The sequence below is a fragment of the Pseudonaja textilis genome, chromosome Z, assembly GCF_049901715.1.
Source record: "Pseudonaja textilis isolate UNSWEBS1 chromosome Z, rPseTex1.2, whole genome shotgun sequence".
Classification (NCBI taxonomy): domain Eukaryota; kingdom Metazoa; phylum Chordata; class Lepidosauria; order Squamata; family Elapidae; genus Pseudonaja; species Pseudonaja textilis.
In genome coordinates, this window is record NC_142008.1 from 125,300,920 (window position 1) to 125,312,524 (window position 11,605).

General features: G+C 51.2%; 1 protein-coding gene across 2 annotated transcripts; it reads right to left on the reverse strand.

The window, feature by feature from the left end:
- Positions 1 to 3,326: 3,326 nt before the first annotated feature.
- Positions 3,327 to 9,887, reverse strand: KCTD11 (potassium channel tetramerization domain containing 11). 2 transcript variants are annotated; one of them, XR_015740099.1, is made up of 3 exons: positions 9,778 to 9,887; positions 6,113 to 7,198; positions 3,327 to 3,432 (listed from the first exon to the last, which is right to left on the reverse strand). XR_015740099.1 is itself a non-coding variant. In XM_026725248.2 (2 exons), the coding sequence occupies exon 2, from the start codon at positions 7,182 to 7,184 to the stop codon at positions 6,201 to 6,203; it is 984 nt and encodes a 327-aa protein (XP_026581033.1). In that variant the 5' UTR covers positions 7,185 to 7,198; positions 9,778 to 9,887; the 3' UTR covers positions 4,851 to 6,200. The 2 variants fall into 2 exon arrangements, 1 of the variants encoding a protein (XP_026581033.1); XM_026725248.2 differs by lacking the exon at positions 3,327 to 3,432 and having other exon boundaries at positions 4,851 to 7,198.
- Between the last annotated feature and the right edge of the window lie 1,718 nt (positions 9,888 to 11,605).

Here is an 11,605-nt window from a genome sequence, read left to right on the forward strand (position 1 = left end):
TCCATCCACGCCAAATCTCTACTTAGCTGTTGTGCCCTCCTCCCAACACCCCTCCCTGTTTCCCCCAATCCCCGGGAGAGGGTCCATAACGCAACCGCTTGAATTTCACGCTGGTGCAGCTCCTCAAAAGTCTCACTTCAAACGCCCGCAGCCTTCGCAGGTTGAATTTAATTTTCCCGAACAGGAACGGAGGAAACCCCGCAGAGAGATTGTGGTTTAATGACTTTTTCCTGCGTGGCTGGTTGTGCGAAGTCACCTCTGCGAGTCGCAAAACGAGCGCCTCGGTCATTAAATGAGGCAACGGGTCCCCCTATGGGTTGGGACCCCAGATTTCACACCAAAGATCTACAGGGGGAAAAAAAACAGAGCGGCTGCGGTGGCCCAGAGGCGTTGCTCTCGCCTCACGATCGGGAGGCTGTGAGTTCAATCCCAGGCAGCGGCCAAATATAACTCCACCCTGGCAACAGGAAGAGCATCCGGCCACTAAAACACTCAGCTCCATTCAAGTTCCACCCCGTAAGGTATTGTTAAAAGAGAATGACAACCACATGGAGAAAGACACAACATTGCCGAGCTTTATTGTTGTCAAAGCCATCCCACTCCAAACAGGCAGGTTCTCGCATTGCTCTCGAAGGGTGTGTGTGTGTGAAATCAATCTACACAATGTTTGTACCACAACATTCTTCACCCCAAGCCGAGAACAAGCCGTGTTGTCCCCTTCCAGTTGTGCGTCTGGTTTGCCACCTGAAAGGCGAAAAACACCCCAGGAAAACCGATCTGGGTTCCTAAGGGAGCCACCTAAGGCAGGAGGCCGACTTCTTCTGCCTCTCAGAGGAGGGGAAGGGTTGGACTACATCTCCCATCGTCCCCAGTGGGAGTCATGCCCTTTCCTGGCTAGGGAGTCGAGTCCCTTTCCACTGGCTGTCAGGATTCCTTCCTTCTTTCCGGCTGGACTAGATGACCTACAAGGTCTCTTCTAGATGAGTTACTATGTTTTATTCTGCTATCTTTCCCTTCCTTTCCTTCCTTCTCGTCCTTCCTTCCTTCCTTCCTTCCTTTCCTCCTTTCCTTCTCATCCTTCCTTCCTTCCCTCCCTTTCTTTCCTTCCCTTCCTTCCTTTCCTTCCCTTCCTTCCTTCCTTCTCATCCTTCCTTACTTTCCGTCCTTCCCTTCCTTCCCTTTCTTCCCTTCTTTCCTTCCTTCCTTCCTTTCCTCCTTTCCTTCCCTTCTTTCCTTCCTTCCTTTCTTCCCTTCTTTCCTTCCCTTCCTTCCTTTCCTTCCCTTGTTTCTTCCCTTCCTTCTTTCCTTCCTTCCTTCCTTTCCTTCCTTCCTTCTTCCTTCCCTTCCTTCTTTCCTTCCTTTCCTTCCCTTCCTTTCCTTCTTTCCTTCCTTCCCTTTCTTTCCTTCCCTTCCTTCTTTCTTTCCTTCCTTTCCTTCCCTTTCTTTCCTTTCCTTCCTTCCTTCCCTTTTTCTTTCCTTCCTTCCTTCTTCCTTCCTTCCATTTTTTCTTTCCTTCCTTTCCTTCCCTTCTTCCCTTCCTTCCTTCCTTCCTTCCTTCCTTCCTTCCTTCCCTTCCTTCCTTTCCTTCCCTTCTTTCTTTCCTTCCTTTCCTTACCTTCTTTCTTTCCTTCCTTCTTCCCTTCTTCCCCCCTCTGTGTGCAGAGATGGGAATCTGGTGTGTGAAAAGTGCGCCATAAGTGAGAAGCACAAGAGGTTAAGACAAGAGGAAGGGATACAATAAACACCCCATTAATTACAGGCATATCCCACCCCCCAAATTATATTAATTATGCACAGGAGTGGAACATTTGGGGAATCTGGAAGATTTTTTCACAATAGGTAGTCCTCGAATTACAACCGTCCTGGAACCCAACCATCGCGGTCGTAAGTCAAGACGGTCATAAAAAGCAGCTCGACCCATGGGAGCAACCCATGGGAGATTTTGACCTTTTTTGGTTTTTTTGCAATAGTTGTTCAGCCACCACTGTGATTCGTTCAGATAACAGATAATCAGAGCTGGAAGGGACCTTGTAGGTCATCTAGTCCAACCCCCCCGGCCCAAGCAGGAGACCCTGCACCATTTCTGCCGGAAGGCAGTCCAGTCTCTTCTTGAAAGCCTCCAAGTATGAAGCTCCCACAACTTCCAAAGGAAACTTCTGTTCCATTGAATATAGAATAACAGAGCTGGAAGGGACCCTGTAGGTCATCTAGTCCAACCTCCCTCCTCCTAAGCAGGAGAACCTCCACAACCATTTCTGACAGATGGGAGTCCGATCAGCCAATAGTTGTCTCCGGGCAGGCTTTGACCCCCAAAACTAGAAGGACATGCCGGTTTTTGGTCATTAAACGAGTCAGATGACTGGAGGGGGGCGCTAATGGCTATAAAATGGCTATAAATGGCTATAAAAACAGGCTGGGTTCTAAGAACTGGACTTGTAGACACAGGATACGTCAAAACCTCGGAACCGGGTTGTAAGAATGCCCCTATCCTCCCCCCACACATCACCCCAGAGGTCCGTTGTAATTCTGGACAGTCTAAGTGTACGGTCATAAAACGAGGACTAGCTGAATCCCTTAAATTCTCATGGATTTATTCCCCCGCCCAATGTGGAGTACAGCTACTCCTCGAGTTACAACGGGTCATTCAACAACCGTTCAAGGTGACCTCTCTTGAAAAAGTGACCATTTTTCACACTTATGACCGTGGATTCAGACGCTTGGCCACTGGGGCGTGTACTTACAACAATCTGTGGTATCCTGGGGGTTACATGAAAAAAAAATCGGGGCTCAATTCTGGCCATAAGCCGAGGACTCTACCTGTAACTTTTGTGTTTGTATATGTGTGGGATGTCTGGTTTACAGATTAATCGAGTTGGAAAGGATCTTGTAGGTCATCTAGTCTGACCCCCACTTTGTTGGCCCTACCTCTGAACTCTTGCTTAAACGATCCAGGGGTGTGCGTCCGATTTACAGATTTACCACGTTGGGACCTTGTAGGTCATCTAGTCTGACCCCCCACTTTCATAGTCAGTCCTACCTCTGAACTCTTAAGTGACCCCTGGGGGAGGGGGGGGGGGGTTCCGGTTTACAGATTAACAAAGTTGGAAGGGATCCTGTAGGCCATCTAGTCCAACCCCCACCCTCACAGTCGCTTCTACCTCTGAACTCTCGCTTTAAGTGACCCGTCGTAAGTCGAGGACTTCTGCGGCCCGTGCCGATGACCCCCCCACGAGGACCTTGCGATGTCATCGTTCGCAGGGGGGTGTCATTCCCGCCCCCTTCCCTCCCTCCCCAGCCCCCCCCCATCCATCAGCTTCCTCGTCCCACCCCCCAGAGACCCTTCCTCGCCGGAGCCCAAGATGGACAATGCTCGGAGCAGAACCCCGTCCGTGGCTCTTCCATGGCGGCTACGTCCAGAGGCGACGGTGGGATCTAGAAAAGGGGGGGAGGGGAGGGGGGAAGAAGAAAACAGTGGGGGAGGGAAACCATGAGGCCCCTGGGAGTCGAGGCGCACAAAAGGGCGACTATGCGTTGCACACAATGGCCGGTTTGTCGTCCCGCCACCCCATCCCAATTTTTCCTCCCCTCTGACCCCCCAGCATCCCCAGTACCACTCGCTGCCTGGGCCAGGCAGGGGCGGCTCTTCTCCGCTCTTCTGAATAGTCCTTGAGCGGGAAGGGACCTTGGAGGTCCTCTAGTCTGACCCCCGCCCCCTGACAATCGGGAGAGAGAGAATAAACAGGAGCGGGAAGGGACCTTGGAGGTCTTCTAGTCTGACCTGCTCCCCCCGTCAAGCGGGGAGAGAGAATAAACAGGAGCGGGAAGGGACCTTGGAGGTCTTCTAGTGTGACCCCCCCGGTCAAGCGGGAGAGAGAATAGTGGGAAGGGACTTTGGAGGTCTTCTAGTCTGACCCCGTCAAGCGGGAGAGAGAATAAACAGGAGTGGAAGGGACCTTGGAGGTCTTCTAGCCTGACTCCCCGTCAAGCGGGAGAGAGAATAGTGGGAAGGGACCTTGGAGGTCTTCTAGTCTGACCCCCCATCAAGCGGGAGAGAGAATAAACAGGAGTGGGATGGGACCTTGGAGGTCTTCTAGTCCGCCCCCGTCAAGCGGGAGAGAGAATAGTGGGAAGGGACTTTGGAGGTCTTCTAGTCTGACCCCCTCAAGCGCGAGAGAATAAACAGTAATAGGAAGGGAACTTGGAGGTCTTCTAGTCTGACCCCCCTGTCAAGCGGGAGAGAGAATAGTGGGAAGGGACTTGGAGGTCTTCTAGTCTGACCCCCCTCAAGCGAGAGAATAAACAGTAGTGGGAAGGGAACTTGGAGGTCTTCTAGTCTGACCCCCTGTCAAGCGGGAGAGGGAATAGTGGGAAGGAACCTTGGAGGTCTTCTAGTCTGATCCCCCCCACTCTCAAGCGGGAGAGAGAATAAACAGGAGTGGGAAGGGAACTTGGAGGTCTTCTAGTCTGACCCTCCCCTCTCAAGCGGGAGAGAGAATAAACAGGAGTGGGAAGGGACCTTAAAGGTCTTCTAGTCTGACCCCCTGCTCGAGCAGGAGACAGAGAATAAGCAAGCAGTTCCACTGGTTAATTGTGCTCACTGTCAGGAAATTTCTCCTTAATTCCACGTTGCTTCCCTCCTCGATTTGTTTCTTCTCCTGCCTTCAGGGGCTTTGGAGAATGATTTGACCCCCTCTTCTATGGGGCAGCCCCTCAAATATTGGAAGACCGCTGTCATGTCCCCCGCCCCGCCCCAGTCCTTCTTTTCTCCAAACTAGCCAAACTCAGTTCCCGCCACCCCTTGTAGGTCCTACTTTCCAGGCCTTCAATCCCCTCCATTGTTCTTTGCGCTTTTTTCCCAAAAGGCTCAACCTCGTTTTTGTAATTCGGGTGACCCAAAGGTGGACCCAGCGTTCCGGGTGTGGCTTTACTAAGGGTTTACAACGCTGTGCTAATCCTCCACCTCCTGATTTTGATCCGATACACCTATTTATGCAACGGAGGGTTGTATTCGCTTTCTTGGCTGCTGCTGCTGCACGAGGCTAACTCACGGTTTAAGGGATCGTTCCCACTAGGACTCCAAAGCCCATCTCCCCGTTGTTGTTTTAGAGCCAGGTTTCACCTCATCCGCCTTTGGCCCGGGTGTCCAAGTTTTCTTATCTCCACCTTAAATGTCACGTTGTTGGATAGGGCTTTCGTTTCGGTGTCCCGATATCTTGGATCCTCCCCTTTAAGGCTTGGTTCCTCCAACCCCATCATCCACTGCCCTCCCCCCCATCCTAAACCAGGGATGAGGCAACCTTCAGGATGCCCAGCCAATTCGACACCTTCCAGAAGCTGCCTGTGATGCCAAGCTCAGGCACGCGGATGCAATAAACCTGGTTAAGCAAACTACCATTTGTCAGAAACGGTGTGGGTGGGGTGGGGGTTGGACTAGATGACCTACAAGGTCCCTTCCGACTCATTCTTTTCTTTCTTTCTTTCCTTCCCTTTCTTTCTCCATCCCTTCCCTTGCTCTCCTTTCTTTCAGAAATAGGGTAGGGTCTCCTACTTGGATGGGCAGGGGGTTGGACCAGATGACCTACAAGGTCCCTTCTGACTCTGGTTTTCTTTTCTTTTTTTCTCCTTTTTCTTTCTTTTTCTTTCTTTCTTTCCTTCCTTCCCCTTCCTTCCTCTCCTTTCTTTCAGAAATGGGGTAGGGTCTCCTGCTTGGGCGGGGGGTTGGACTAGATGACCTACAAGTTCCCTTTCCAACTCTGATTAACTGTTATCTGTTAACCCTAGCTCAGAACGGCTCGTGCTTTGGTCTCCCCCCCGCTCCACCGGTCGCACTTTCGGGCTTCTGAGTTGCCCATCTACACAGGTAGTCCTTGACTTACGACCACCGTGGACCGGAAATTTCTGTTGCTAAGCGAGCCGCTTTGTTAAAGCCAGTTTGGCCCTCTTTTATGAGCTTTCCGCTGCTTCTGCCCCACTCAGCGACAGAGTCTCTCCGCAACCTGACACATAAGATACAGGTGTCACATAACAGAAGGGACCTTTGGAGGTCTTCTAGTCTGACCCCGTGCTCAGGCAGGAAACCCTTCCGCCATTTCCCACGGATGCTCCTGCTTACCTTCTCGGTCCATTCTCGCGGTAGCGTCGGCTGCTCCGGGCTGCCTCCATGCGCCCCCTCCCTGCCCCCGACATTTGGCTGAGCTCTTTCACTGCCGCACGAAACGCAAAGAACGGGCATTCAGGATATCGGCCGGATCCGGGAAGACCGAATCCACCCGGAAGCCCTGCGCCAAGGCCACCTTCAGCACCTCCTCCAGGAACTGGTGGGAAGACCGGATCTCACGCCCGTCCACCCGTAGCCGGTGGAACTTCTGTTTGGTGTACTCCGCGGCTGGCAGCCCGGCCGGGCACGGGGCCCATTCCAAGCACAGGTGGTGGCACATCATGGCAGCTTCCACACCGGACCCTTCCGGAGAACCGTCCGGCATCTCATCATCCGTCGCCGCGTCTTCGTCCGCAGAGTCGTCCGGACAAATTCTTTGGTAGCTGGTCGACCATTGCTTCCATCCTCCGGCTTCTCGGAGGGTTGCCTGAGTTTTGGGAAGGCCCGATTCTTTTGGCGACGGATCCACCTGTCTGTCCACATTCCCGTTGGCACCCTCACGGCGACCCAGGTGTCTCCGCAGCCCAGCCAGGAAGTGCCGGTCGGTGCAGAAAACGTTTGCGGTGAAGACCTCCACCATACATGAGCTCAGCTCGTAGTTCTGAGGCCCGCGGCGCACGTTGAAATGCAGCCGGCGTGGGGTCACCGCCACATCGGCATGGAGCACCGCGTTGCTCTGCCGGCGCCACCGCTCCGCCTCAACCCGCCGCAGCTCCTCCAGGAGCGGACGGATCTGGTAGAAATCCGCCTCTGCCCTCAGCAGGGAGAGCTCTGCGTAGCCCTCCGGCAGGTCTAGCCGGCCGAAACGGAGGAAATTCAGGATGTGGCGGAAAGTCTTGCCATCGCGGTCGATGAAGTAGTTCCCACAGCTGTCCAGGAGGGCCGGTTGGCAACCTCGGAACATGGCGCCCAACATGGAGTCTGGGAAACGAGTCAAGGTTTCCAGGGTGGTGCTATAGACCTTGCCCCCGACGTTCAGGGTCACCAGCGGGCCGGGCCGGCCTGGACCCTGGCAAGTATCCGGCATCCTCACGAAAGCACCTGTGGGGAGACAAGCAGGGGGCGCGTGATTTGGGGTGTGCTGGATCGGTCGTCCTGTTTTTCATCCTCCGAATTTTAATCCTTTGGCACTTTTTATTTGATTTATTTAATATATATATTTTATTATTATTATTATATGGTTCAGGAGTAGCGCAGTGGCCTAGAGGTGGAGCTCTGGCCTCACAATCAGAAGGCTGTGAGTTTGATCCTAGGTAGAGGCAGATATTTCTCTCTCTGGTCACACTGAGAATATATCTGCCGAACAAAATTCAGCCCTGGCAACAGGAAAGGCATCTGGCCATTAAAACACTCTGCTAGCTCCATTCTGTTAGCAATCAAATTTGGGGGTCTGTTGTGGAATGGAAATGAGTGGTGCTGTAGCTTAGAGGGGTAGCTCTCGCCCCACATTCAGGAGGCTGTGAGTTCGATCCCAGGTAGAGGCAGCTATTTTTCTCTCTGGGCACAATGAGAATTATATCTGCCGAACAAAACTCTGCCCTGGCGACAGGAAAGGCATCTGGCCATTAAACACTTTGCTAGTTCTATTCAGATGCCCAGACTCCACCTGATGCAAGGGCGTTAAAAGAGGATGATTGATATTACTGCCTTTGACTTATCAGCACAATTTAGCCCCATTTCAACAACTTTTCTTCCCGCCGTTAAGTGAATCGGCCTCCCCACCAATTGACTTTGCTTGTCGGATGGTCACAAAAGGGCAGCTCTTGGCCCCGGGACGATGCGACCATCCAGATTTTGATTGCGGGATCACAAGGATGCTGCAACAGTTGTTAAGGGTAAAAAATGGTCATAAGTTGGTTTTTCTCAGTGTAACCTTGAACAGTCTTTAAATGAATAGCTGAAAGTCGAGGACTAGCTGAATTGCAAGAAAGCCATCCAGAGTCACGGTAACAGTGAGGGGTGGCATAATAATTAGGTAGATAGATGATAGGTAGGTAGGTAGGTAGGTAGGTAGGTAGAGAGAGAGAGAGAGAGAGAGAGAGAGAGAGGGGGAGAAAGATAGTTAGGTATAGATACACACACACACACATATATATAAAATGAGAGAAATTATATATATATATATATATATATATAGAGAGAGAGAGAGAGAGAGAGGATGTAGATAGATAGAGAGAAATATAAAGATATATAGAAAGATAGATGGATATGAAAAGATAGAAAGATAAAAAGATAGAGAGAGATACAGATCGAAACAGAAATATAGATAGATAGAGAGAAACAAAGATAGAAAGATAGACGAAGTGATATAGATGTAGATAGAAAGATAGAAAAATAGATATAGATATAGAAAGATGGATATAGAAAGATTAAAAAGACAGAGAGATACATGTAGAAAGAGAGAGAAATAGAAAAAGAAAGAACGATGTAGATAGAAAAATAGAGAGAGAGAGAAAGACAGATGGAAAGATAGAAAAATAGATGTAGATAGAAAGAGAGAGAGGAATAGAGAGACATATAGAAAGACGGATATGAAAAGATAGAAATATAAAAAGATGAAGACAGAGAGAGATACGGATCGAAAGAGAGAAATATATATATATAGAGAGAGAGAGAGAGAGAGAGAAAGATAGAAAGAGGAAGAGTGATATAGATGTAGAAAGATAGAAAAATAATAGTTTTATATATATAGAGAGAGAAATAGAGATATAGAAAAAGATGGAAAAAGAGAGATACAGATCAAAAGAGAGAGAGAGAGAGAAATAGAAAAAGAGCGATGTAGATAGAAAAATAGAGAAAGACAGATGGAAAGATAGAAAAGTAGATATAGATAAAAAGAGAGAGAGAAATATAGAAAAATAGATGGATATGGAAAGATAGAAATAAAAAAAGACAGACAGAGAGAGTGAAATACAGATAGAAGAGAGAGAGAGAGATAGAAAGAGAGAGGAATATAGATGGACAGAGAGAGACAGATAGACAGACGAATAAACAAACAAGCCTATTTTTTAGCATCACCTGGTACTTTTTCCAACGTGTAGAGGGGGGAAAGATCTTCGCAACTCTTTCCAACCCCACCCACAATTGTTGGATCTGCTTCCTCCGCCCACTTTCCGGAGTGGGGGGAGGAAAGGGAGGGGGTTGAAGGCAAGCGCGCGGCGCTGGGATCCCGGGGGAGGGGGCGGGCGGGGAAGGGACGCCACCCCGGCCAGGTGGGAGGGGCGGTTCCCAGTACTGGGACGTCCCAGTGGAGGGATCCTGTTACTCTCGCAAGACTGGGGGCGGGGAGGGAGGGCGGCTTTGGGTGGGCCACCGGCCCTTCCCTCTTCCGGGGTGGGCGTCAAAGGAGAAGCCGAGCAGCTCAGCAGTCAAAGTGGGGAAGGAAAAGACTCCGCTCCCATCAGGCGAAAGGAAGAGGAAGATGGGACTTGGGGTCCTCCCCCTGCCCTAAAGCGTCCTGGGAAGCCCCCACCCCCGCGATGGCTGGAGAGGGAAGGGGATCCCCGATTAGGATCCCTTCAGCGGGGTGGGGGGCAAAATAAGCGATGGGCGGGGGGAGGAGTTGGACAGTCCCCCCCAGCACCACCAGGTGCGATCGCGAGAGCGGGGTGTCTCCTTACCTGGCGGGGGTCTCGGAGCGTCGAAACGAAGCGCGGCGGGTCGGATCTGCTTTCTTTGGTGCTGCCGGCGGCTCTTTAATAGCGGTGGGAGCGGCGGGAGGCGGGCAGGATTCGTTTCCCCGCCCCGGGTTTTAATTAGAGCAGCAGAGTTAGAAGGGGCCTTGGAGGTCATCTAGTCCAACCCCCGCTCGGTAGGTGGGGGGCGCCGGCGGCGACGCCGCTTCTTCCCCGCTCAGCGACGGAGCCTCGCCGCAATCCGGAGCCGACTGGTCTAAGACCTCCACCGGGGTCTCGGGTAGTGGGGGTTTCTTAAACAGGAGTTCAGAGGCATGACAGAGTATTGTGGCGGGGGTTGGACTAGATGACCTACAGGGTCCCTTTCAATTCTGTAAATCTGTAAGCCCCGAACCTCCGATTGGGGGTGGGGGCGGGACACCCTGGTCGGCCCTGCGATCATCCCCTGCCAACCGCGTCCCGCCGCGAGTCGTCCAGTAGATGGAAGACCACCACCCCCATGAGACCGACGGCGGTGGATGATGGGTGGGGGCGGGGGGTCTCGCAGCTGGGATCCAGCTTTCTTCCGGTAGGGTCGCCATTCGGTTGGCATTCGATGCTGGGGTTGCCAGGGACAGGACAGTTTCAAATTCTTTCTTTCTTTCTCTCTTTCTCTGTCTTCTTTTCCGTCTCTCTTTTTCTCTTTCACACTTTCTCTCTTTCTCTCTCTTCTTTTCTCTTTTTCTCTCCTTTCTTTCCCTCTCACACTTTTTCTTTCTTTTTCTCTTTCTCTTTCTTTTTCTCTCTCTTTCTCTTTCTCTTTTTCTTTCTTTCAATCTCTTTCTTTCTCTCTCTCCTATTTCACTTTTTCTCTCTCTCTTTCTCTCACACTTTCTCTTCAGCCCTATGTTTCTATCATATTGAGGTGGGGGTTGGACTAGAAGATCTCCAAAGTCCCTTCCAGCCCTATGTTTCTATGATCTTGAGGAGCAGGGGGTTGGACTGAAGACCTCCAAAGTCCCTTCCAGCCCTATGTTTCTATCATATTGGAGGGGGGGGGTTGGACTAGAAGACCTCCAAAGTCCCTTCCAGCCCTATGTTTCTATCATATTTGGGGGGGGGGGGGTTGGACTAGAAGACCTCCAAAGTCCCTTCCAGCCCTATGTTTCTATCATATTGGGGGGGGGGGTTGGACTAGAAGACCTCCAAAGTCCCTTCCAGCCCTATGTTTCTATGATCATGGGCAGGGGGTTGGACTAGAAGACCTCCAAGTCCCTTCCAGCCCTATGTTTCTATCATATTGGAGGGGGGAGGGGTGTTGGACTACAAGACCTCCAAAGTCCCTTCCAGCCCTATGTTTCTATCATATTGGAGGGGGTGGGAGGTTGGACTAGAAGATCTCCAAAGTCCCTTCCAGCCCTATTTTTCTATGATCTTGGACAGTGGGGGTTGGACTAGAAGACCTCCAAAGTCCCTTCCAGCCCTATGTTTCTATGATATTGGGCAGGGGGGTTGGACTAGAAGACCTCCAAAGTCCCTTCCAGCCCTATGTTTCTATCATATTGGGGGGGGTTGGACTAGAAGACCTCCAAAGTCCCTTCCAGCCCTATGTTTCTATCATATTGGAGGGGGGGTTGGACTAAGAAGATCTCCAAAGTCCCTTCCAGCCCTATGTTTCTATCATATTGGAGGGGCAGGGGTTGGACTAGAAGACCTCCAAAGTCCCTTCCAGCCCTATGTTTCTATGATCTTGGACAGGGGGGTTGGACTAGAAGACCTCCAAAGTCCCTTCCAGCCCTATGTTTCTATCATATTGGCAGGGGTTGGACTAGAA